Source organism: Sceloporus occidentalis, unplaced genomic scaffold, assembly GCF_023333645.1.
Source record: "Sceloporus occidentalis isolate IW3139 unplaced genomic scaffold, rSceOcc1.0.p SCAF_3, whole genome shotgun sequence".
In the NCBI taxonomy this organism is placed as follows: domain Eukaryota; kingdom Metazoa; phylum Chordata; class Lepidosauria; order Squamata; family Phrynosomatidae; genus Sceloporus; species Sceloporus occidentalis.
Window position 1 is genome coordinate 79910105 of NW_028316983.1, and position 26238 is coordinate 79936342.

At 40.7% G+C, this 26238-nt stretch overlaps 1 protein-coding gene across 4 annotated transcripts in view; it reads left to right on the forward strand.

The window, feature by feature from the left end:
- LOC149316293 (protein shisa-like-2A) overlaps nucleotides 1–21042 on the forward strand; it is a 29315-nt gene extending 8273 nt beyond the window's left edge. The window contains exons 2-5 of one of the 4 annotated variants that reach the window (XR_016280699.1): nucleotides 6916–7061; nucleotides 14727–14805; nucleotides 19073–19255; nucleotides 20434–21042. Coding sequence is in view for 3 of the 4 variants with exons in the window: in XM_089518658.1 (XP_089374784.1) it covers nucleotides 6916–7061; nucleotides 14727–14758 (178 nt within the window). In the remaining variant the exon portion in view is untranslated. Of the gene's footprint in view, nucleotides 1–6915; nucleotides 7062–14726; nucleotides 14806–16289; nucleotides 16345–19072; nucleotides 19497–20433 lie in introns of those variants that run through there. The other 3 variants (XM_089518658.1, XM_089518657.1, XM_089518659.1) reach the window with 3 other exon arrangements.
- Nucleotides 21043–26238: the final 5196 nt, after the last annotated feature.

A 26238-nucleotide genomic window follows, 5' to 3' on the forward strand; every position in this document is an offset into this window, starting at 1 on the left:
ACCAGTCCCCTGGGCCACAACCAGGCCTGCTCATCTGCTGGGCAGCCCTACTCTAGTCTAGACTCACACAGCTAGGTCTTTGAATAATAATAATAATAATAATAACAACAATCATGGACGGTCCCTTTGCAAACTGACATCACACAGCTAGGTCTTTGACTAATAATAATAATAATAACGACAATCATGGAAGGTCCCTTTGCAAACTGACGTCACAGAGCTAGGTCTTTGAGTAATAATAATAATAATAATAATAATAACGACAATCATGGAAGGTCCCTTTGCAAACTGACTCACACAGCTAGGTCTTTGACTAATAATAATAATAACAACAACAACAATCATGGAAGGTCCCTTTGCAAACTGACGTCACAGAGCTAGGTCTTTGGGTGCTAATAATATTGCCCTCCCTTGCTCCCCCTTGTCCCCGCTTGCCCTCGCTTGCCTTCTCTTATCACCGCTTAGCCTGGAGCACCTCAGTTCCTCGCCGGCCGGGGAACAAACAGGGGAGAGCTCCTCTTCTATGAGCTGGGCAGCCAATGGGGGCAGAGACCTGGAAAAGCCCCGCCCCCTGGCAGAACAGAGCTCCAGCCTCCAATTGAGCTCTGCGCGCTCTAGTCTGGTCTGGGGGCTTGCGCTGCGGCGGCGGCGGCGGCCCTCGCCTGCCCCTCCTTGCTCGCGCGGAGCTGTGGAGGCCTGCGCGGCGGCCCTTGCCTGCGCCTCCTTGCCCGCGCGCTTGTGCGGAGCTCTGGGGGCTTGCGCAGCGGCGGCAGATCGGCGGCGGCCCTCGCTTGCCTTTTCTTGCTCGCGCGGAGCTGTGGAGGCTTGCGCGGCGGCCCTTGCCTGCACCTCCTTGCCCGCGCGCTCACGCGGAGCTCTGGGGGCTTGCGCGGCGGCGGGTCAGCGGTGACCCTCGCTTGCGCCTCTTTGCCCGCGCGGCGGCGCGGAGCTCTGGGGACTTGCTTGGCGGCAGCGGCGGCGGCGGACAAGGGGGAGCAAGCGAGGGCCGCCGCCGCCAAAGCAGGTAAAGGCGCCGCGGCCGCGGCGGCCTCACAAAACCCGGGAGGGCGCCCGGGACAAAGGCAAAAACGTGGCGGGACCGTGCACAACGGTCCAAAAGCGTGAAAGTCCCGCCCCCCGCCGGGATATGGCAACCCTATCTAGGGCCCAGTATCTAAAGAATAGAATTTTCTCCAGCATCATTTCAGATAAGTTTATTTTCTTCCAATCAGCTTTCCTCACTGTCTAGCTTTCACAGCCATTTATAGAAATAGGAAATATGATGGCACAGACAATTCTAACTTTAGTATTCAATCATATTCAGGATCTTGTCTAGTTCCTTCCCATCTGTCCTTCCAAATCCTAGTCTTCTTCTGATTTCTTGAATGCAGTCTCTATTATAATTAATGACTGAGGAGTTGTCCAGATGGGCTAAAAGAAACAGCCCTGCCCTGGTATGAAACCCACCTGTTCACATGACGCATGTGGCGAAAGAGGAGGAAAATGGAACCAAGCTTTGCTCTGAGGCTAATTGCTGGCACAAAAAATAGCCCAGTTTGCTCTGCACCAAGCTGGAATGGGCAAACTATTTCACTGGCATGTGGACTGCACACCAGTGTGAAGATGGGGGAGGAACTGGGAAGATGCATGTTTATGCATCTTCAAGTCACCTATTGCCTTAGTTATTGACAAATCTGATCTTGAAATACAAAGTTAAAGGCCTTTTCATTGTGTGGAATGTTAAAATATAGAACTACAGATACAAATGTTTCAAAAATTGTTTAATTTAACTTTTGGCTGTGAAATGGTCCATATACCTGGCAGTCTCCTAGCCTTTACACAGGACAGTGTATGAAATCCAAATATAAATAGGCTAAAGCAATTGTGTTACATTTCCTGCATAACAGTAGCTCTCAGAGAAGTGACGGAAAAATGCATACAGCGTAGAGGAGGAAAATATCTGTGCTGAATTTTTATTTCTTTATCAAATCATTATTTTAGTTTAATGCTGTGTGTGTGTGCGTGTGTTTTTTTAGGGACCCCCTTGGCAAAAGGATGTGTGTTTTGATTTCCTCTATTCATTATTTTTGACATCTCTGTGCATTTGTTTCTTGCTTGTAGCTGCATTGTTTGGTCTGGCCACACAACCCTGTAGCAAGTCCCAATGGTCTGCAATGTATCACATGAAAATTAAATAATTTGTTTTTGTTTGTTTAAAATGTAGCATGTTAATTTTTTCAAGGGCCCCCTCTTTCCAATATTGCACTGCTTCCCAGAAATTTAGTGTTCTCTACCTACATAGGAGCCTGTGGCTCCACAAAGGAAGGAGACATGCTGGATTCCAAGGAAATATCTTCTTTGAATTGCAAATGGACATTAAATTTCCTTGACTTTGAAAATCTACTAGTGACCACATGGCCAAAGGGGGAGGTGCTAGCCTCCCTACCATCTGAACTAAGACCAGAAAGAGAAAATGCAGGCCTATGAATAACATCTTCAATTTCTTTCTCCTGTTTGCCTGATGAAGAAGCCAGTATGACTTTGAAAGCTTGCAACATGTAATTGTACATTTTAGTTGGCCCAATAAAGGTATCATTGTTTGGATGTTGTAGACTGTACAGTATTTCAGGAGGGTGTTTCCTCACTGTGTGTGCGCAGCCTCTGCAGGGGAGGGACTGGGTTTGTGCCAAATACTGAAGCTTTCACCTTTCCTTCAGACATGGAACTTTCTCTCCTACCTCCTGCACCTCTGGAGAACTCAGGTGGTTGTCAGGTTGAGCTGGAGAAGAGCATGGCTGTGGTATATCATGACAAAAATTAGTAGAGAAATTTGTTTAATGCATTGCTTAAGAATTTGCTCATTGTAGGGTCTCTGTTGATCATCTACCATAGATTTTAATTCAGAGCCCAAATTCCATTAATTGATGTTGGGGTATTACCAGTCATTTCACTACAGAAGGATGGCAGCAGTGTTACAGATGCTAAAGCTGCAATCTTGTACATACTTCCCTAGGAGTGAGTCCCAATGAAGTCATTACTTTGAAATAGACATGTATATGATTTAATTGTAAATTTAATAAACATTTTTAATGGTTTTATTTTCCCAGGACAGATAGTGTTATTTCTCTAGCTATTTAAGTTGTAGATTCTTTCATTACAACTGCAAGATAACACAATTATTTTAATTATGGCTTTGGGTGCATTCTTCCTAGCAATATATTTTTTGTACAAATTATTCTTTAAAACCTCTGATGTAAGATTTTCAAATGAATATTTTTTTTAAAAAGTGAACTAAAACCTGTTAAGTTTTTTAAATAGTTATGCTACTGTAATAAAAGTGTACCCTCATCACTTTCATTATCCTATGTAAATTGGATTACTATCTAATATAGAATTATAATACTGTGTCTAAAAATAGCAGCAGCAACCAAACTGAACATTATACTGCTGGTGAACCTAGCAGTGTGATTGTAGAGTTACATAGATAGATGAAACTATAGACCTCTGTGGTCCCACTAATTCAATAATGGAATAGAACCCGAAACATTAGAATCATGTTTACTGTATAACACATCTAGTATATTCTAAACTTCCAACACTGGGAATCTCTGGGGAAAGAATGATTACCTACCATGAAGATAAGTTGACATAGTTTGGGGCACCGTTCTGAGTGAGGAGGGATATAAAAAAGGAAATAAAAATTAACTGACCATAGCACTTTCTCTAGAATACAAGCAGCCCTGCTTTGCAATTCTTAGTATATCTGAAGGGCCTTATTCTGATTAAATATTTTAGGATCAGGCTCTGGCAGTGCACTAGTGCTCTATGTGACCAGAGGGCAATGGTGCAGTCCAAGAAACCTCCAACTCAGTTCCAAAAACAGTGACCTCCAGTCCAGAGGGAGTGACTATAGTGCTGGGTGACTATAGTGACTAGTCCATCACTTTGATACTTGTGCTGGTGGTGCTCTATAGGACTCTTTTTTTGTCCCCCATACTATTTATTATCTGAATGAAATAGCTGGACAAATTTTTCTAGAGGCTTGCAAAGAGGAGTTACTGGGTTTATTTCTCATTGGTATCACATTCTGGCCAGGTTCACTCATGCAGGAGAAGGGGGGATAGCATGCTGAGTTGGTAGAGATGGTTTTGATATTTCAGTCAAATGCAATTTTTACCCCCATACTTTCCTAAATTTAGCTACAAACTCCTTAGAACAGGGATGGACAACTGCCAGGGACTGGGATGGGGACTGAAGAGACACTGCCCATATACTCTGGGTTTTTTAAAACCTTTTTTAAAGCTATTGCATGCCCCCAGGGAGTCTGCAGGAAGTAATTTCACTCTGCCTTTGGCCCCTTTTGTTATGTTTTATGCCTGAGAGGCACAAGAAAACCAGAAATCAACTTACAGTTTACTTTGTGTTTGAAAAAAAGCTTTTCCTGGGCCTAAAATGGCCTAGGGATGTGCAAAAACATGGATAAGTGTGTGTATGTGGGGTGTGTATGTCATAGGACGTCAAATAGTCCTAGAGGACTATGTGTGGCCCATGGGCTACACTTTCCCTGCTCCTGCTTTAGAAAACCAGCCTAGTGGACAAAGGGGTTTACTGGGTTCAGCCCAAGGAGCAGGTCTGGGAGTTCCTGTGACAAGAGTTTCCCTATCTAAATTTTTCTTGATTTTGCTTGCCCTCTGGTTTCCTAATTCCTTCCTGGATTCATGGTTTGTGTGGCTAGAAAATCCTCAGCTTTGTTATAGCGCACACTGGAAAACAACAGCCAGAAGTACAGTTGCCCCTTTGTTTTTCCAGGGGATCCATTCCAGACAAACCCCCACGAAAATGGAAAATCGCCAATATTCAAGCCCCATTGACTTGAATGGTGGCACCTTCCCGTGGGCACTTGCCTCATTTTGTCCCCCTCCATTTGCTGCCCACAAATGGGCAAAGGACACGGACTCCAAGTTCGCAAAAACGGAGGGGTGACTGTAGTCACTTTTTGATATGTGAGCTGAGTATGAGAGATTCGCACCAAACCTCTTGGGCTCTGAAATAGTCCTCAAAAACAGATCTGCTAATTTATTCCTTATAAAGCAACCTTGGATTTGATTTTTTTTCCTTTTCTTTTAGGAATGGGTTGCATAGGTAGGCAATATCCTTTAAAACAAGAAAAATTGATCTTCCGTGTTTTGAATCATTGAATTTGGGGATATTCACAAGATTAAAACACGTGTTCCCTTTTCCCTTTGGTATACTGACCTAATGACTAATCAGCTAAAAATACAATAAATTAAGTATACAGGTTTTTGTTTTGTTTTTAAAAAAATCTGTGTGTGGGAAATTCAAGAGGAAATTAATTACATTGTCAAAGCAGGACCAGGCAGGACAAGATTCGAATCAGGGGATGACATTTTACCCATCACATGTGTGGCTCCTTCCATAAGATACTGCTTGTCTTGATTCACCAAACACATCCACAAGGGCTGGTTGGGAACCATCCTTGCCTATGGGATACCGTTATGAGAAAGGTATTGGTCAAGTGGTCCAAGTCAAGGGAGGCAACACGAATCAAGTTCAACACAGTCCAAGGGTTGAAGAAGCCAGGAAGTCTGAACTATGAAGTGCAGGAGTCTGGAAACAGGTATCAGGGACAGGAAAGCTGGTCGGGAAACAAGATGAGTTGCTTCCAGCATTCACCTTAGGGCAGACTCAGCTCTCAAATGGCCTGTCATCCGCTGTCCTAATCAGCTTCTCTGTTGCTGCTTGGCCCACAGCCTGGCTGAGCATCTTTGTTGTATCCTTTGTTGCATCCTTTTGTCCCTTCTCCTTAATTGAGGACCTAGGACCCCAGCTGTGTCCTCTGCCTCATCAACAGGTGCATCTTGCCTTTGTCCTGCTGGCTGAGGTTGCAGTTCGACAGGATGAATTGGATGAGGCTCTTCATCAAGGGAGAGCTGGCTGAGGCTCCTCTGCAACAGGGAGAGTTGCAGGCTGTTCTCTGGAAGATTTGCCTCCTCATCAGATGTCCTCTGGGTCCCAGTCTTGCAGCTCCTGGCCCATGACTTCCTAACTGCAAGCCATGCAGGGTGTTTACATCCTCCCATCAGAAATCCTGTTATCCCTTATCTAAAATTCTGAAATCTAAAATATTCCAACAACCAAAACCTTTTTCATGGATTGTGAAATTGTGACACTTTCTGATGGTTTAATGTAAACACATTTTGTTTCTTGCATAAAATTATTAAAAAATATTGTATAAAATAACCTCGAGACTATGTGTATAAGGTGTATATGAAACCGAAATGAATTTTGTGTATAGATCTCTAGGATATTTCATGATATACCTATATGCAAATACAGGCATTCCACAATTTAAAAAAATCTGAAATACAGAACACTTCTGGTCCCAAGCATTTTGGATAAGGGATGCTCAGAGATATTTTGTTTCTGGACAGAAGGATTTTTTTTGCCTATTTAAGATGAGTGTTTGAGAATGTACAGACAATCCGTCTCATTTATCCATTTATATATTTATTTTCAGAAGACAAAAAGGATAGACAGAAACTTTACTCAAATTAAATTTACTTCCATTTAATTTCCCTGATTTCAAAGAAGTATGTTCTGTTTTATACATGTTTAAATAACAGCACTGGTCAAATTCATTAATGCTAGATAATACAATAATGTGGTTTGGTCTACAGATCTAAATAATGTCAGGATGGGCTGGCAATGAATTGTTGTGAAATGATTTTGGCTACCCCAAGAACGTTAAAGGTAAATCATTTTGTCCCTATACTGTCAAAATGTCTATCTTCTTCCATTAAATGCATGTACCCAAAATGCTTTCCCAGGCTGCAGGCCTGACAGTATCCTCAGACTAGCTGGCTCATTAAATTTCATTGCTTTTTCTTTTCTTAGTGTTGGAGCACTTGTTGGCTTGTCAGTCGCAGCAGTGGTCCTGCTGGCTTTTATCATCACTGTGTGTGTTCTCTGTTACTTGTTTATCAGCACAAAGCCACGCAGAAAATTGGAGACAGGCTTAAGCTTAAGCTTACAGACAGCAGGTAAGACTCCCTCATTCAGCTGAGCATATTCAGACATATTCAGTAGGCCTGATGTACCTTTCCACTTGGATTTTAAAGTGTTCTGAGTTACAGCTCTGCAAATCTTCCATCAATAATAATCCTTTCGAACCTTCCAAGAACAGATGGTGGAGGTAGCGTTTACCCCTGCTGCAGTTCTGAAGAAAGTTTGGTGAAAAGAAAATGAAGCATTGAAGGGATATATAGCAAAAGAAGAAAACTCCTAGTTCAGTTTCTCAGCTCAGTTCAGTCATGCAAACTGGCAGGTCTCCATGTTGTTCTGACTGGGAAAGAAAGGGAGAAGAATGTTGTATCACTCACTAGAAAAGAGACATACCTGGGCTTCACATCTCTGTTAATGATAATTTGTATTGCTTAAGAAAATCAGTGTCTTTCTTTTTGCCTATAAATCAACCACCACAGTATCTTGTATTGGATGAATGTGGCACAAGCTTATGCAGATATGATCTTGTCCTTTCATTTGTTTCCTATGGGCAACAGTGCTGGATTTTCCTTTTATGTCTCTTGTCTAATACATCCACAGTTGGATGATATCTTTAGTAGGACCAGTCAAAAATCTACAGAAGGCTACAAATATCTGAAGGGTGCATACTATAGAAGACCAAAATCCACAATGCTTTTATTAAGACCAGTATAATTTCAAAAGTATAATTTGAAATTTATACCTTTTTTGAACATTTTCAAAGCATGGATGCTTGAATCTGTGTATAAAAAATCTGTGTATAAGAAGGGCTGACTGTAGGTTTAAAGATAGCTATAATATACAAATTGATAAAATGTCCACTTAGTGACAGCTGAGTCCAAAGGTTGTGTTGCATACCCTCCAACATTCACAGATGAAAACAAGAACACGTGTGATCAAGCAATATCAGAGTGTGGTGAAGGTAGCAAAAGTTATTAATAAGGAAGAACACACAAGCTAGAAAAGACTGCAGCAGTTTGCTTTTGCCTGAACATTCTGGGAATGGCAAGATCCTGTCCCCTCCTCTCCTTCCTGTTGAGTAAATGCAGTGCAAACTACCTTTGCACTTTAAACTCAGTTTGCAGCAATTGAAGTATGCTGCAGATGAAGGGTGAATGTAGGAGGAGGAGAGAGAAACTGGGACATTTTTAAAGAAACTAAAATACTGGGACAAAGGTTTAATTGGGGCTGTCTTAGCCAAATAAAGACATTTGAAGGGCATGGTATTGGGTCCAGGAGGACTATTATTATTATTATTATTATTATTATTATTATTAGCTTTATTTATAAAGCGCTGTAAATGTACACGGCGCTGTACAAAACCCACATAAAATCAAGGATATATAAAAAGCCCGTCTATTGCGTATAATCTAGAGGTTAAAACAACAGTTAAAAACATCATAAGAAAAGTTAAAACAGCAAATATCAAATATTGAGTCAAGCATCAAAACAACCAGGTCACAATCACAGACTCCTTGGGAATGCTTCCCTAAACAATATGGTCTTTAGCTCGGTTTTAAAACTGGTTAGAGACGTGTTGAGTCATGCTTGTAAGGGGAGGAGGTTCCAGGAGTGAGGAACAGCAAGAGAGAAGGGACGAATCCGGGACGGGGCCATGGAAATCCTGGGCTGGGACAGGAGACCTTGGCTACCAGAACGGAGGGAACGAGTGGGAATGTAGGGAGAAAGAAGTTCAGAGAGATAGGGAGGGGCCAGCCCATGCAGGGCTTTAAAATTGAGCAGGAGAAGCTTGTGCTGAATGTGGAAGGGAAAGGGGAGCCAGTGAAGGGATGACAACGGGGGAGACATGGTCGTACCGGCGAGCGAGTGAGATAATACGAGCAGCTGAGTGCTGAACAGAAGTCAATGGGTGGAGGTGAGAGAGAGGAAGCCCTGCCAAGAAAAGGTTGCAGTAATCTAATCGCGAGACCACTAGGGCATGGACCAAAGTCTTTGCAGTAGAAGCAGAGAGATATGGACAGATTTTGGAAATATTATAGAGAAAAAATCTACAGGCCTTGGCTGTGGCCTGGATCTGAGGGATAAATGACAGAGGAGTCAAAAATGAAACCAAGACTGCGGACTTCCTGAACCAGCTAAATAGAGATGTTGTCAACAGTGATAGAAAAGAAATATTGAAGGGTGGGCTTAGGAGGGAAGACAAGAAGCTATACTATACTAAACCACAAATTGATTCATCAAATGCAATCCATCAGATACCCTAATCCTAGGCAGTTCCATTCTCTGAAGCATGTATGTCCTAAGTTAATCACTTTTGTCTTGTGTTGCTTCACTTACAAACTATAGACTCTCATCAACTTTCAGCAAGTCCTGGATTGAGTAGCCCTGGATTTGTGCAACTGATAAGCCCTTCCTGCCTATTCATTTGCAGAAAATGTAAAAAATTATCTTCATTAAATATCTCACATCTTAGTATAATGGTGAATTACATAAATTACAATGTATGATAGAAGCCAAAATTTCCTTATAAAAACAGGCCTCTTCTTACCCTCTTTGACGTGTACCCTCATCTGGGCTGAAGGAGCATTAGACATAGCTTAGAAAGGAAAACAGGTTGTGAAAAACCTGTTTGCATTACATTTCTCCAAATCTAATTTACGTACCTGTATCTCCCCCTCGTCTTGTTAGAATCATGTAATGAAACCCTGGTTTTTTTTAACCACATTGAGTTTGGTGCATATTTTCCATACATATATTACAAAATGTATGGCTTCACTTACACATCCTTTCCAATGCACACATTTTGTACACATTTTACCTCATTGTCTAAAGCCTGTTTGTGTGCATCTTTCATATGTTTGGCCAGAAACCTGTTGTGGCCCTATGCCCAGAAGTGAACACTGTAGCCATGAAAGAAGTAATGTTTTTAAGAAAGAAATAGTGCATTTGAGTAATAGGCTGGTTGAAGCTAGCAGTTTTTGCCTCTCAGTGCAATGGCAGCAATTGTGTCTGGCACCACTGTGTGATCCTGGAAAATGCACAGTGGAGAGCAATAGCATGCCTCCTGGTGCATTTCAATCATTCACATTTTTAACATTTATGCCTAGTGCATATGAAATACACCACAAGCCTCACAAATGTTAAATATTTTGAGGGAAGATGTACTTTGTCTCCCACCAAATCTCAAGAGGCATGAAATGGGTAGTTTTAGTCAGAATCCTGAATCTTATGTAAGGAAAAGAACTTCTTAAAACGAAAAATGTCCTGGTCCCAATAAATAGGTGCAAAAAGGCTTTTGAGTGCAGTCTGCAAATGATGGAGATCAAGGGCAGTGCTCTTACTTGATTTTAATTAGAAGATATCATTCTTTTTTCCTCAGTGGGAAAGCTCTTTCAGACAAAAACAGCATGCCACATCTTTATAAGTGATTCCTAATGGGACATTGACAAGAGATGCCAGGTAGAGAAGCCTGCTGTTTAATAAAAAGATTATTCTCAATGCTAGTATCCTGCCCTTTTTATCACATTATTTCCTTTGATTGTGAGATCCTGCATGGTAGGGGGGTTGGACTGGATGGTCGTTGTGGTCTCTTCCAACTCAATGATTCTATGATTTTAGTCAAAGCATCTATTCTGTATATTTATGGAACTTGACTGAATTTCTTCCAGAATAAGAAAAGCCAAAATAAGAAAAGCTATCAGCTTTTTCCTAGCAATTATTTTGATATTTCAAAGTTAATAGATGCAAAAAATAATAGTTACAGAGAGTTGTAGTTCTCAACAGCACAATTATTGTCATTGCAAGAAGTGGAAAACATACAGCTCACTGAGTACATGTGAAGTCTGATAAACATTTGAATCAAGGGTAGCAGACTTTGGCCTTCCATATGTTTTGAAATTCATTTCACAGAAAAACCAGGTAGCGCAGCCAATGGCAAGGGATTCTTGAGGTTGTAGTCCAGAGTATCTGAAGGACCAAAGTTTTTCTGCCTCTGATCTGAGCACTGTTTTGGGTTGTTAATAGTCTCAGACTTGATTAACAAAAACACACCCATCTTTTAAATTTCTATACTGAAAATGATGGCCCTAAAGAACACACTAGAGGAAAAATATAAATAATCTCAACGTAATTTATATTTCAGCTGGATTATTTTCAGAGGCTGTGTCATTTTAAAAATAAATTTATTTGGTTAGGGTACTAGCATTGTCATTCAATCTGCTTGCCTGGATACTAGATGTAAGAGGAGAACAAAAAGGCATAAATATTATTCAAGAAACAGAGATAGGTAGATTTGGGCTGTAAGTCTACGTGCATTTTCTTAGGAGCAAGCCCACTGAACTCAGTAGAATGTGTTACTGGGTAGATACGAGTAGAAACACAGCCACAGTTAGTGCAGGTGTCACAGGGAGTCATGAGAGGTATGGACTGCATTGGGTGACACCCTAGAAGAAGGTGTCTCCTGGTGGGGTGGTACACCCTTTTCTATTTGCCTAGAAGCCACACTGGACCCTGAACTGGCTCTCCGGAGGCTGCAGTGCTGCCCTCCTCAGTAGTGGGGGATGCCTTCACTGTCCGATGTGAGCAGCTGCATCAGACCCTGAAGGCCTTTGGGGGCTGCCTTCAGGCAGCACAGTACTCTAGGCTGGTTGGTGGCAATGCCACTGGATTAAAAATGGATTTATTAATGTTTTAATTGCACCAGTTTTATTTGCAAAGCTGTCCTCTTGCTTTTTAATGTTTGTTTAGCCTGTGATGTTGGACAAAACTAGCATAATTATATGTTGTTTTTGCTTCTTCCCATGTTAAGGGTTAGTAAAATTGTTTCGTCCTCAGTAGCCTTGTTCTTTGACATTACTTAGGGCACAATCCTATAACAGCTTACCTGTTCTATACAGCATCTAATTCATAGGGACTTATTTCTGTATAGACATGCATGTATTAGTTTGAGGCTGTTACCTTGAATGTTTCTTGCCTCCATAATAAATAAATATGACTCTTGGAGAAAATGCAGTTATTAATCTTACCAGTTACACTGACTGCAGTTTTAAAATCACCCCTTTTATCATCCACTTTGCATAATTAGACCATAAAGTTAGACAGCTTACTTTGTCTTTGTAGTTGTATGCCTTCAAGGGGGGCTGAAGCCAAAAAATAAATAATTAAATAATTAAAAAAAATTAAATATATAAATAAACCAGGACAAATGTAGGACAATATTTTCAAATGGAAGACACTTTTTTTAAAAAAAATGGAGGACACGCAAAAAATTTGCTGATTTTTTAAAAAATGTTAATATAAATGCATGTTTCTGAGGCTTCTATAGACAATTGCCCCCCAAAGGCCCCGGCAGCAATCGGCGGCAGGACCGGGCTGGGGCCGGTCCCAAGGCCTCGCTGGGCCACATCTGGCCCGCGGGCCGCAGGTTGCCTACCCCTGACCTAGAGATTCCAAGAAAAAAATACTTCTCCAAGCATTTGTACATCCTCCAATACAATTCCGTGGTCAATGTTTGCTGGATGTCTGACAACAGGAAGGGGCAGGTATGGGAATGTGATGGTGGGTGGATGGGAGGGAAGGGATTCTGCATCTGTTTAAGCCAGTGACTTTTCACATCCAACCATATTCCTATCGTATTCGAGGGTTTAGATACACTTCAAAGGTGTGTAATTGTTCCCACCATCACCACCACCTTCTATGGGTAATAGTTTAAAACAGTGAGGGTGGTCTTCATATCCTCTTGAGTTGTTCACCCCTTGTCTAACAACTAGGGAACATGGGAAGAACAACCCTCACAAAGGGGAGAATGCTAAGGCTTCCGCTCTGCTGGAAAGATTTCAGCATGCCTTGGGCAAAAGCCCTAACCTCAGAGTGAATCCTTCTCCATCCCTCATCCTTTGGATTTCAGTCTAAAGTGATCCAGGAATATTCAGTGTCAAGAAGCCAGTATCCAAGTTGGTGCTATTATATGAGCCCCTCTGGTAAGGAGTACTGAAATATGCTGGAAAGAAAGAAAGACAGCATTTCAAAACTTCTTTTTCTCATGCTTTTGTTGTTGTTGCCTAATGTACCAGCCTTTCCTGTTTCATAAAGACAGTGAGTGTATATGTGTGTGCATGCCTTCAAGTTGTCTGTTGACTTAATTGACTCCATGAATTTCATAGGATTTTCTTAGGCACGGAAAACCCAGAGCTGGTTTTGCTAGTTCCTTCCTCTGAACTACAGCCAACTTCCTCCCCTTTATTTTTATATACCCATGTATGTGTATTTTAAAATATAAAAGCATAGGAACCTTGTTAGGAAAAGGAGGGAGGAGCTAGCCCCCTTTAAATTTTAGATTTTTGTGAATTTAATTTAAAAGTTTCAGTTATATCTGCAAGAATTCCCTGTTCATCCTTCCCTTGAACAGAGGACCCCTACAGACATTCCTGATCATTAATATAAAGATTGCCACCAAGAAATAGGAGGGAAATAAAGGTACTAATTTCTGTTGTTGGGGGAGCAAATGTTGTCAACAAAGATAAAATTACGAGAATTTTCAAGCCAGCCAAACTTGTCTGGGTCAGTTAAAGGTGCTTTTTTCAGATAAAATAATTTGTAATTTCATCTGCATGATTTAAGAATGATCACATGCACATTTGGTAACTATGGCAACCTTAACTAAGTTGGTTTGAAACATGTATCAATAGGGATTTATTTTAATCCCTTATCTTGCTAGAAATTCATTTATACTAAAGAGCTATACACATCTCAGAAGGAGGTCTCAGTTAAGTAGGACTTACTCCTATGTAGGTATATATAGGATTGTACCGCTACTCTACTAAATTTCTGTGTGTCAGTACAACCTTGGCAGTTAAACTGACATCTTCTTAATTATTACTTCAAGATTTATTGATAAGGTTGCTTTAGCACAATCACGTATATGTTAATTTAATCTGTGAGTAGACACCGGTGCCTTGAATGAATATAATCTACTTAAGTACAAATAGCCAAGCATTTGAAACTGCCCTGGTAAGTATGAGTCAGAAACCTCAGTGTTTGGGGTATAGAAGGAACTCAATAATCTAGAAGAGGACTTTGTAACAGCTCATGGGAAATCATCCTTTCTTATCATTTATGTCAGGAACTTGGACGTGAGAACTAGAAAAGAAATAGGTTCAATCAGCCCTTCCACTGAGTAACTTGGTGGAGTAAACACAAACCCCTCCAGAGGTTTCTGAGTGACAACTCCCATAATCACTGGCAAGTGGCCATACTACTTGGGGCTAATGGGAGCTGGAGTCCAACAAAATCTGGAACACAACTGGTTCTCCACCCCTGTTCTAACTACTGGAGTATTTTTCCTCAGGCCTGGTAACGTATATTTTAGCACGTAAGGTTCTAGGAATTGCAGGTCATCTCATCAAATACATGAAATCAGCATTATATAGACACATGGGCATGGTTTATTTATGTTATATAAAAATGTGTGTAACAGTTTACTATCTGAGACAGAATTCCATGCATCTGTTAAAATGTGCTTCAGTGGCAGTTCATGGAAATTTATGCCAATTAAAAATATTAGGGTGTCAAAAGACTCTGTTATTTTTACTACAGTAGAATAATACTCCTCCCCACCCCCAGACCTATCATTTGGGGCCTGTCATGGAAAAATGTTTGGTTTATACCAACTGGACTTAGAAAACTATTTTTGTTTTGTTTTTCAGATATAGAAACTAGGAGGAGTTCTTTATGTTAAAGAAAGATGTACAGAACAGGATATGTACATACCAGTTCTTCAAATAGGTACAGTGTTCTTTTTTATACATCCCTTATTCTCCTCTTTTGTATTTCTGTTTTAGATCAGGTTCTATATGGTCAGGAGGGAGAATCTATGGAACTTCAACTATTGAAAAAGAAAGATTACAAACCATTCTGCACCTTTTGCTGTAGAAATGATTAATACCTGCCACTTCTGATAATGGTTGTAACACTTATTTCTATTTTGGAGTGTTTGTAATATTCCATCTGCACAGTCCTTTTAACAATTTTGCATATTAAGTCAGTATTATTATCACTATATTGTAATGTTGAACAGGGTACTATGGCAATTTTTTTATTTATTATTTTATTTATTTACACTTGTCCCTCCATATTTGCTAGGGTTAGGGGCACAAGACCCCCGTGAATATGGAAAAACCGCAAATAACAAAAAACACCATGTTTTTACATCTCTAGGAATCTCTAGGTCCTCCAGTGCAACTCTGTGGTCAGCGTCCAACAGACACTGACCATAGAACTGCACTGGAGGAGCTACAAATGCCTAATAATAATAATAATAATAATAATAATAATAATAATAATTTTTATTTATATTTCCCGCCTCACCCAAGGATCGAAGCGGGATTGCATCATTAAAATAATACAAGTACAGAGAGACAATCTATAAAATACTAATACTGAATTACAACATTTCTATTAGTTCTTTAAAATATCCATTCATCAAATGATCATACAGTCATAATCAGGAGTGGAGCATTTACCATAATCTCTTATATGGAATCAGATGAATAAGCCTGCCGGAAGAGATCTGTCTTGAGTGCCTTCTTAAAGGCATCTAAAGTAATAAAACAGATCTCTTCTCGTAGGACTATTCCACAATTTAGGGGCTGCGGCAGTGAATGCTCTATGGAAAGTTGTGGTTAATCTACTGTTATAATATTTCAATCAATTCTTCCCAGATGTTCTGAGTGTGTGGGGTGGATTATGTAAGGAGAAGTGTTCCCGCAAGTAACTCGGGCCCAGGCTATGTAGGGCTTTAAAGGTAATAACCAACACCTTGTACTGTACCTGGAAGTTGATTGGCAGCCAGTGAAGGGATTTCGACACTGGTGTTATATGGTCAAACCTAGGTGTACCAATCTGGCTGCAGCATTTTGAAGCAATTGAACCTTCCGAACTTGGTACAAGGGTAGTCCCAAGTAGAGTGCATTACAGAAATCTAAACAAAAGGTTACCAGTGAATGTAGCACTGCTTCAAGGTCCTTTTGGTCCAGGTAGGGGCACAGTTGGTGCCAGGCACTCCTAGCCATAGTAGAGTATTCTCTCTAGGAATCTCCAGGTCCTACAGTGCAACCTTTAGTTAAAGTTGACCATAGAGTTGCATTGGAGGACCTAGATATTCCTAGAGAGAACATATTAATCAAATCTGTGAATAATCAAATCCGCATATATCAAAGCAGCAAATATAGAGGGATGAGTGTATTTTGTTTCTCCTTGGGTGTCCTTAGGCAAGTTGCCTCAGAAGAAGGCAAAGGCAAACCCATCAGAACAATTTGTGCCAAGAGAACCCTGAATGACCTGAAGATACACAATAACAACAAAGGAATAAATAAATAGAAATAAAACACCAGACCTTTAGTCAGAAGACAATGGCTTGTACTCCAAAACAAAGCAAATAGCTTCAACTATAGAAGGAGATTTGAACAGAAAGAAGCAGTGGGGAATGGATCCATAAGCTGTATGTGTCTTAGTTCAGCGGCAAAGCTGGGATGAATCTGAACACAGGCTGCAGCAGAAAGAACAGCAGTCCTACATTTGACTATTCTGAGGTATGCCTGTAAGCAACCTAAGACCAGGGCCTTGGGCTTCTCATAGGCATCTGGTTGTAGTTTTTTGTGGGGTTTTTGGGCTATGTGGCCATGTTCCAGAAAAGTTCCTTCCTGATGTTTCGCCAGCATCTGTGGTTGGCATCTCTGAAGATGCCAGCCACAGATGCTGCTGAAACGTCAGGAAGAAACTTTTCTGGAACATGGCCACATAGCCCCAAAAACCCACAAAAAACTATGGATGCCGGCCATGAAAGCCTTCGACTTTACATCTGCTTGTACTTTGTGGGCAGGAAAGTGTCCCCTGTAACACAGACATATTAGACAGAATACTTCCTTCCCTTTCAGCAGAAAAGGAAAGGAGGAAATTTGATCTTTTTGTAGCAGTGTTAAATTTAGTGGTATGCATCTCTGTTTTTTGTTTGTTTGTTGGCAGTAGCAGCAGGAGGCACTGAGAGCTGAGAAAATAGGCAGGGAGGCAATATGTGGCCTGTGGGCAGTGTGTTGCCCACTCCTGCTTTATATCAAATTAGATAATTTCCCAATTGGCATTAGAAGTATTAAAACTCATTATGGAAACCAACAGTGGAACATTTTCATGAAAGTTATTCTTTTGCAACAGACCTGTGGCCTCTTGGGTTAGGAAGATAGGATTCCCTTAGAATGAAGTTTGAGTTAAGAGGTTTAGCATTGTTCTGCTTCCTAAATCCTGATTGTGTACCATAGCAAAGATCGGCTTGAGGGGCAGGGAAACATCATAGAGGAGGTGATTCAGCAGTATGGTTTATTGTTTGGAGGGAAGCTATGAGATAAATACAGATTCATTTGAATAGATGGGAATTGCTTTTATAGTGGCGAAAGTTTAGGATTTCACACTCAGTGAGAGTTAGTTCAAAGAAGGAATCAAGAACTGATCAGCAAGGATTTAGAGTAAAAGGAAAACATCCAAACCCCAGGGGGCTTTAAAAAAAATCTGTAGCTAGCCTGTTTTTCATGTCCTAGACAATAAATGGAATATATTATTTTGCGTCTGCATTACTTTGGATGACACAGAGTGGACTGGGTGGTTTTTGCCATTTATTTTCAGAGACCAAAATACATAACAAAATATAGAGGTCAGAAAGGAGTCAGTGTACAATTTCTGTACACTTCAAAATTGTGAACCACATTTTGGCCATATTATCTGGGAGATTAAGGAAGCTCTAATTCCAAAAAGAAACATCCCCCAAAATTTGCCTTTTTCAGTGGCATCGAAATCAGGACCCCAGCTGGTGTCAGGAGAATCCTTACTCTGGTGCTGTCCAGTGCTGATGTGTTTCTGGCTCTGCAATCTGTCTACATTTGCCTGGAGTGTTCTTCCTGCCATCGGGCATATTCCGTTAGGGGCATCTGTGTGGAGGAGGAGGCAGGTCTGATTATGGCATATGATGCCAAATTTTTGTTAGCAGACAGGTGAAGTAAAGTGTATCAGTTAGAGTATCACACTGGGAATTGGGAGATCCAATTTCTAGTCCTGATTGAGCAATAGATTCATTGTTGGCCTTCAGCCTGTCATTCCCTCTCAGCTTGATCTACTTTATAAGGATATAGTGAAGAGAGAAGAGCCATGTATGTCACTTTGAGATCATTTGCAGAAAAGGCAGCATATAAAAGTAATGACAAAATAAATCTACTTTATAGTATAGTGATGGTTCCTAGTTCTCTTCCACAAGGTTTTTCATTTTTAGCTGTTAAAATACAAGTCACGCTGCAGTTCTATCCCAGGGCACTATTGATCCATCCTGCTCAGCAGAGTGTCAGGGAGCATTTTCCTGCTTCAGCTTCAGCTTCTATCTGTCTATACGTTGACGGTACATACAACAGAGAGCAGTTGATTTAAACAACTCAAAGAATAGGCAGGCACAGCTCAATTTTGCATAGGCCCCGGAGGCTGGTTAAAGGTCCTCCCTCCATCCCAGCTACCACAGCTCTGGCCTCTATAGAAGAGAAGAGTTGCTAGCATCTGCTTGATATAAGCCTCTTCCCCACTGCCATTTCCTTCTATGGTGTGGTGTGTCTTTCTGTGATTGTAAATCTAAGGGCAGAGAACTGTCAAGTTAACTATTTGCAAACTACTCTGGGAGCCTTTTTGTCTGAAGTTAAATCAGAAGTAAAGGTTAAAATGTGATGTGAAGGATGCAAGTGGAAGCATACCATTCTTATGATTCTGCTCTATGTATTTCCCATTTTGTTTGGTGTCTTCCTTATGCATTATTCCAGCATAGTGTTAATCACATGTTGTGCTTCACCATAGAATTACTGTAGGTCATTATCTTTTTTAAAAAGAAATCTGTATACAGAATGTTCTCAGAGTCCTTGCTATAGTCATTAGAGTGTTCCTGTATAGAAAACTTGCTTCATATTTCTTTTTAGCCAGATGACTTGGAAAGTGTGTCCATAACAGTGCTCTCTGTTTGTTTCCTTAGAAGAGAATTGCATTCTTCAGGAGGTACCAGCAAAGCAGCTTCCAAAGCCATACAGAAAAAAATAAATGTATGAACTATAATGTGGATGGTGAGAATCCCATGCAAGAACCTGAGAGTTCTTTGAAATTTGTTTTACAGCCACTGTGATGACAGTCTGTTCTTATCGGCTAGCCAAAACATACAGTATGTATATACACAAGGATATAAAATAATGTTCGTAACCATTGATGTAGCATTGTAGGACCTGATGCAGTGACCCTTTTTAGAGACAAGTATTGTCTTACAAGTGCAAACTAAGAATTTTAGATTAACTAAAAAACTGTTGTTTAAAAAAGAGATGAGTAATAAGGTCTGTTTTTTTTTTTAAAAAAACAACAACCCACATTCATACAGATTTCCTTATATGCCAGGATTTTTGTGCCAAGAATGAAATAGTGTATTTTAATTTTGCATACCATTCTGTAAGAAAGTAAACTTTTGCGCCCCACTATTTGCCTAGAATTACCTGCGTACAAGCTCTTGTAACAAACAGTGTGTGGCTTGTTGAGTGCTCCGTTCGTTGCTGCTTGTTAGCATTTCACTCATGTTTTCACTTCACATGGCTGAAACGTGGCCGTTTGATCACTTCTACAAATATGTATATACTTTTTAAGTTAGATATAGTAATTCAAATTTCAGTACAAAAATGACAAGACGTGATTCAAAACAACACCATAAACAAGAATAAGAATTGTTTTCAAAATTGAAGACATCTATTAGTTACACAACCCTAAATGGAAATGTACAAATTAGCACTTGCAAGTCATTGAGTTAAAATGATTTGATAAAACAAAAATTCAGATAATCTTAGAGTTTACATCTTTTTTCAGCTAATGGTTCAAGGATGTTCTTCAGCTTCTTGTGGTTATAAAAAGAAATCTATTTAGAGGATTAATAGGGTCTTTTCAGTTTGTTCTTAAATAAGCAATGGACTAAGAATTCTATATATTTATTTAGCATGCTAATCATGCTTGAGCTGGAGATCCTCAAAATGATAGTCCACATGCTGATAACCTCAAGGCTGGACTTCTGCAGTGTGCTGTACATTGAGCTACCTCTGTTCCAAGTTTGGAAATTCCAATTAGTACAAAACTTGCCTGCCAGATTGGTTTCTAGTGCATCTAAGAGTGATCATATTACATCTGTATAAAAATTATTCCACTGGCTGCCAATTAGCTTCCAAACAAGATACAAAATGGTGGTTAAAGCTCTATGTGGTTTGGGTCTATGGGATTGTCTTCTGTATAATCTGCCATGCATATTTGGGTCTTCTGAAGGTCAATCAGGACTGGCAACTGTTAACCAGATGACTTTTTCTTCAGCCACTCCTAGATTATGGAATGACCTGCTGGAAGAGACAACAACATTGAAGGCCAAACTCTTCTGCCAGGACTATTTAAATGGTGTTTAAATCATGACTTTTAAAATTATGAATTGATTGTTTTTAATATGTATGCTTTTTTTAACTGATGCTAATGCTCTTTTGACTTATTGTGTATTTTTAATTAGTGTTCATGTTTTTAACTATGTTATGTGTCTATTTGTTGCTGTGTTTTAATCTGTTGTTCTATGCCTCAATCCATAGAGAAGTTGGCTGAGAAATAAATGAGTATTATTATAATTTGTTAAGGGCAGTGCACTGTTTAATTTTTTGCATGGAGGGGAGGTTCGACCAGTCACTAACTCTTTCCAGGACCTTACAAGCTGATTGTTTAATAATGGACAATTAACCAGAGTGCCTCCAAGTGAAAATGAAGTAAAAGGGAAGAAACCAGGTAAAAGGGAAGGAAAAACTGATTTTGCAGCAAAAACAATGGCGGGTTACAGACCGCCCTCAAGCGGTTGTTCTCCTGCCGCCGCCATTCGCTGCGGAGGGAAGCCCCAGCAGCCAGACCGTGAGGCTTCCCGGCGCAGCGAAAAAGGAGCGCCGAAATGGCGCTCCTTTTCAAAACACGGAAGTGGCACCACGAGGAGCGAAGCACGCCCTCGCGGCGTCACTTCCACCGCGACACGTCTGGACGCTATGCGTCCAAGACGTCAAAATGGCGGCGCCCATGTGGATGGGCGCTGCCATTTACGACACGCTCCGTGCATACTACGGAGAAGGGCCGTGAGGAAGGTAAGACCCTTCCTAACCCTAATATGGCCCTTCCTAACCTTAGTACGCGCAGAGCGCGTACTTTATGGCGGTCTGTAACCCGCCAATAATTTCTTTATTAAAAAGACAGAAAAAATAGCAGCAGCAACTGCCAGAACAGTCTATATTCACTGCAAGCTGTTTATCAAGGTCAAAGAGATCAATCTAAGAGGGTTGGGGTGTGTGTAGTAAAGCTTAAGGGACTACAGACTAAAACACACACACATATTTTCTCTCCCTCTGATGTGGTGTCTAGATGACTGGATATTGGAGCAGCATAAGGCAGGCAAACAGGTCCCACAGAGTCTCTGTGTGTGTGTGTGTGTGTGTGTGTGTGTGACTGCATTTAACCTTTCCTAACTTGGAGGCTGGCTCCTAAAGTGAAGGGAGTGCCTCTGGGTGGGGCAAAACATGACCTCAGTTGCTCTATGAAGGGTTCAAAAAACAAAAACGTGCTTAAAATGATGAGTTCAAAGCTTGTGAAAAAAGGCAAATGGGAACATGCCCTTCAGGCACTAATAAGAGGACAATGGAGATAAACCCAATTAAGTATAGACACTTGCCTTCTTTCAAATCCAGGTTGCCCAACATCTCTGGAAGCTGTACAGTATCTCCAAATGGGGGATGTACCAGCCTCAGCCAATTTGCCAGTTCTCTATTCAGTGGAGGTAAAACAGTTAAGCCCTGACTATGATCAAGGAAACCCTTTTCTTGTGGAGAAGGGGGGTTGAAAGGAAATTCCAGTTTTCACTTTTGAATTGAGGTGTGGCTTTCCCCCCAAATGAATCGGGGTCCAGGCTACCACCTCTACCCATCCAGTTTACCTTCTTAAGAATTTATGCAGACTCAGGTAACAGCTTCCTGCCTTATGCATCAAAGTCTAATATTTATAATTTGTAGCACATTATAATTAGTGACTTTGTTTACAAGTGTTACAAGGTGACACTTGTATTTTTCAAGGCTTGCAGTAATTAATTTCTTGTGAGTGTGAGCAGACAGGAACCCACTTCTACAAATCTATTTTCATAGCAGGAAAGGGATATTGTGTAGAGTACAGATGTACAACTTGTATGAGTCTGAGGGCTCACTTCTCTGTTTCTACTAACGCTAATGCAAGTGAACCACATCATGACATTATCCACAGAAAATTATTTTGTTGTGCAGTATGGACTCAGTGATTTCAGTTCATTTTTTATGACATTCCTTCCCCTTGTGCTCCATATTGTTGTGTTCCTATTTTTCACCTGTACAGATTTCCCAGAACCCCCCTTTCTGCTCATCTTTTCCCCTTTTCCTAGCCACACCTGCACAGAATGATGGAGTTCTTTAGAATTTCTCTTTCTCTGGACCCCACATTTCTTAACTGACCCTTCTTTTTCTGCCTCTGCTCACATCATCATGAGCCTCTTGCCTCCAATCTGTTATTACCTCTTGCTTCTCCACCTCCCTGGTCTCTCTGAATCCCCATTTATAAGCTGTCACCTCTTTTCATGATTTTTCAACACCTAATATTGTCATATTTCTCTTTCTGTAATGTTCACTCTATGTTCCAGTACATTTAAATTAATGTAAAGATAATTTGAAGTTGCATTGCTTAGAATGGAATGGGCAAACAGCATCCCTTCCAGATGTCATAGGGCTCTGATTCCCATCATCCCTTATCATTGTCTTGGGTTGATGGGAGCTGGTGTGTGACTATTTGAAGGAACAGAGATTGTGTAGTGAAGGCATTTTTAAAGGGTGGAGTTCTTTTTTTAAAAAATATGTGTCCATATTACAGACTTTCTGAAGCCAATAGTGCAATCTTTCTGGAATGCCTCCCCAGAAAATTATGTTTTCAGTTCTCATATAGTCATGCATTCACTCTTGTCATAAAAAAAATTAGAAATGAGAATGATATGAATATTTTTTTCAAAATATCCTAAAGGCCTTCTATTCCTATGTCAGAAAACATACAGACAGCAACACCAAAAAGAGACAACAAATCTTAAAGTTGTTATTTGTCCACCTATGCTTATGTAACACTTACAGAAATGAGTTTATGCAAGTGACTTAAAACTATGATCATAAATAAAAGTGTGAAACTGCATGGTTTGCCCACAAGTTTTTTGAGCTGATCTCCTTTGTCCCCATTGCTGGGAAAGACTTGTCATCTGAGCAAAAGCAGTGCACCCTGGTGCTTTAAGGAAAGTTCAGGAAGGCTGAGAAAATGTGCATTCTGGTGGAAATCTCAAAATCTGTATTATCTTTGTATTCTTGGAATTACTGTGTCTGTTCTTAATGGTGCAAAAGATGCAAACAACTTTCTTAGGCCAGATGTATTATTCATATCCTCATGATCAATGACTTGGACCCTGTGATGTTTGTCAAGTACTCTGTTCTTCCTGTGTCTTATCTCTACTGGCAGCCATCTCTGTGTGACAGCTTTTCCATACTACCACTGTAATATGCAACACTAATCCTTTGTTAACAGGGTCAGTTCAGAATACATTAAAGACATTATTTCTGAAGTTCCAGTGGTGGTTATTGTCTCTTTCAAGTAAACAAACCCGGCATACCTCAACATTGACAAGTGGGCCTAGAAGGGGGAAATCTTCCTTTGTAAACAGTAGCTTCTAGTTACCTTGACATAAGGGCTCCATTTGATTGAAGAAATGTGGCTAAGGAATCCAGTTCAGTTAGCACTCAGTGGTTGGGTACTTAAGGGTGTGCACAGCCATCCATTGATTTAGTGGTGACATTGTTGTGGAAGCACATACATCTCATTTCTGGAGTAGGTACTGTTTTCTCACCAAGATGAAATTCAGGGAAAACTTATTCTGGCTTTGAGCATCTGCCTGTGAAGGGGGCAGTTGGCCAAGCTTGACTCTGTCAGAAAGCAGATAGGGAAAAGATAGTAATAGACTATCAGCCATTAGGGAGGAAGTGAATACACATGCCAGCCACCCCCATACCGGTGTCACGCCCTGTACCCAACCACACTGTGTTTAAACTTGCTGCACCAAAGAAACACCAAAAAGCTGCCACCATGGCAGTTAGGGCGCCCTTTCCGTGGTGCGAAAAGGAGCCACTTTTTGCACCGTGGAAAGGCCAGATTGGGGCCTTGGTGTGTGGTTGTCACAGCCCCGATCTGATGAGGAAAGGGGCGGCACTGAGCCACCCCTTAGGAGCTGTCTGTTGAGCCCTAAGATACGCAGATGACACTGTAATACTAGCAGAAAACCTGGAACAACTACTAGGAAAGATAAAGGAAGAAAGTGCAAAGACAGGCTTATTGTTAAACATAAAGAAAACAAAAATAATGACCACACAAATTCAACCTAGACAATGAGGAAATAGAAATAGTAAAAGAATTCTTGTACCTGGGATCAAACTGATTGAAATGCAGACTGCAGCCAGAAATCAGAAGAAGATTAAGAATATGAAGAGTATGGAATTAAGATTAAGAATATGAAAGAAAAGATTCTAAAATGCAAAAATATATAACTGAGCACAAAAATTAGACTCATACAAGCCATCGTATTCCTGATTACCATGTATGGATGTAAGAGTGAGACAGTTAAGAAAGAAGATAGGTAGACAGTCAATTCATTTGAGATAAGATGCTGGAGAAGAGTGCTGAGAATTCCAAGGAGAGCCAGAAAGACAAACAAATGGGCCCTAGAACAGATCAAGCCAGAAATCCCCCTGGAAGCCAAGATGACAAAACTAAGGCTGACGTACTTTGGACACATCATGAGAAGGCACGACTCATTGGAAAAAACTAATGCTAGCAATAGTGGAGGGAAGTAGAAAGAGAGGACAAGCTAGATGGGTGGATTCTATTAAGGAGGTCATGGGTATGAATTTGCAGGAACTAAGCAGAACAGTGGAGGACAGAGGTTCTTGGAGATGTCCCATCCACAGGGTCACCATGGGTCAAAATCAACTCAAAGACAGTTAACAAGCAACAAACATACTTTTAAACGTTGTTGCTTCATGCAGATGTGCATAAGTGATGCACAGTGAAGAGATCCAAGATTTTATGTTGGTATTTTAATTGTAGTTCTCAGTAGCAGCTTGCAAGCTTCTTCAAAAGCGGGAAAGTGGACAGCTAGCACCTATTCTTGAAGATTGCTTGTGCTGATGAAGATGCAGTCTTTTAGAGCACAGGAAGAACCATTCTGCATTAGACCAAAGGTCTATCTCATCCAGCATTCTGTAAACAGCAGCTGCTGTTAAATTCCCTTACAGAGCATTCATGAACAGCAAAACAAGAGAAAAGGGGTGAGCAGATAAGACTGCTTCATCAGCTCCCACCCTTGCTTTCTTTCTTTTTCTGTCCTCCCCCACCTCTGAATGATAGTGAAAAGCAAGTCAATAAGTCTACAGTGTATTTAGTTCGTCAGTCACTGCATTACATGTGCAGAACAATCTGTCTGCTAGAATGTACAACTTATAGTTCTGCTTACATTTTATTTCTGGAACTGTTCATTCCAGTGTGTAGAGTGCTGTGATACTCTGTGCAAACAACAAACTAAAATAGTTTTGAAATGAAGCATTTATTTTGAGGAACAAAACAGCAACATTAAACCAGTGCTTCTTAAGCTATCTGATGTGGGAGACTAGCACCCCCACCCCCCAAACACAATGTGCCAGAAACAGTACAATATTTGTGCCCATTGGCTGCTTTTATTTTTGTCCCTGGAAACTCACAATGGATTAGCAGCTTATGGCTTGTGGATAGGCACTGGTCCATGGATCCTCATTCTGAGCAGCATTAAACCAGATTACTACAATAACTGACTATCAAATTGGCCCAGAGAGCTGGCATGGTTGGAGCTTTGGACCACAACTCTGGAAACCAGGGTTCAAATCCCCATTCAGTCATGGAAACCCACTGGGTAGCTTTGGTCAAGTCATAGGTCGTTTTCACACGGGGCAAAATTGGAAGTTTAAAGTAGGGCCAATGGAAGGTCATCCAGGACTTAGGAACCAATTCGCAGCTGCT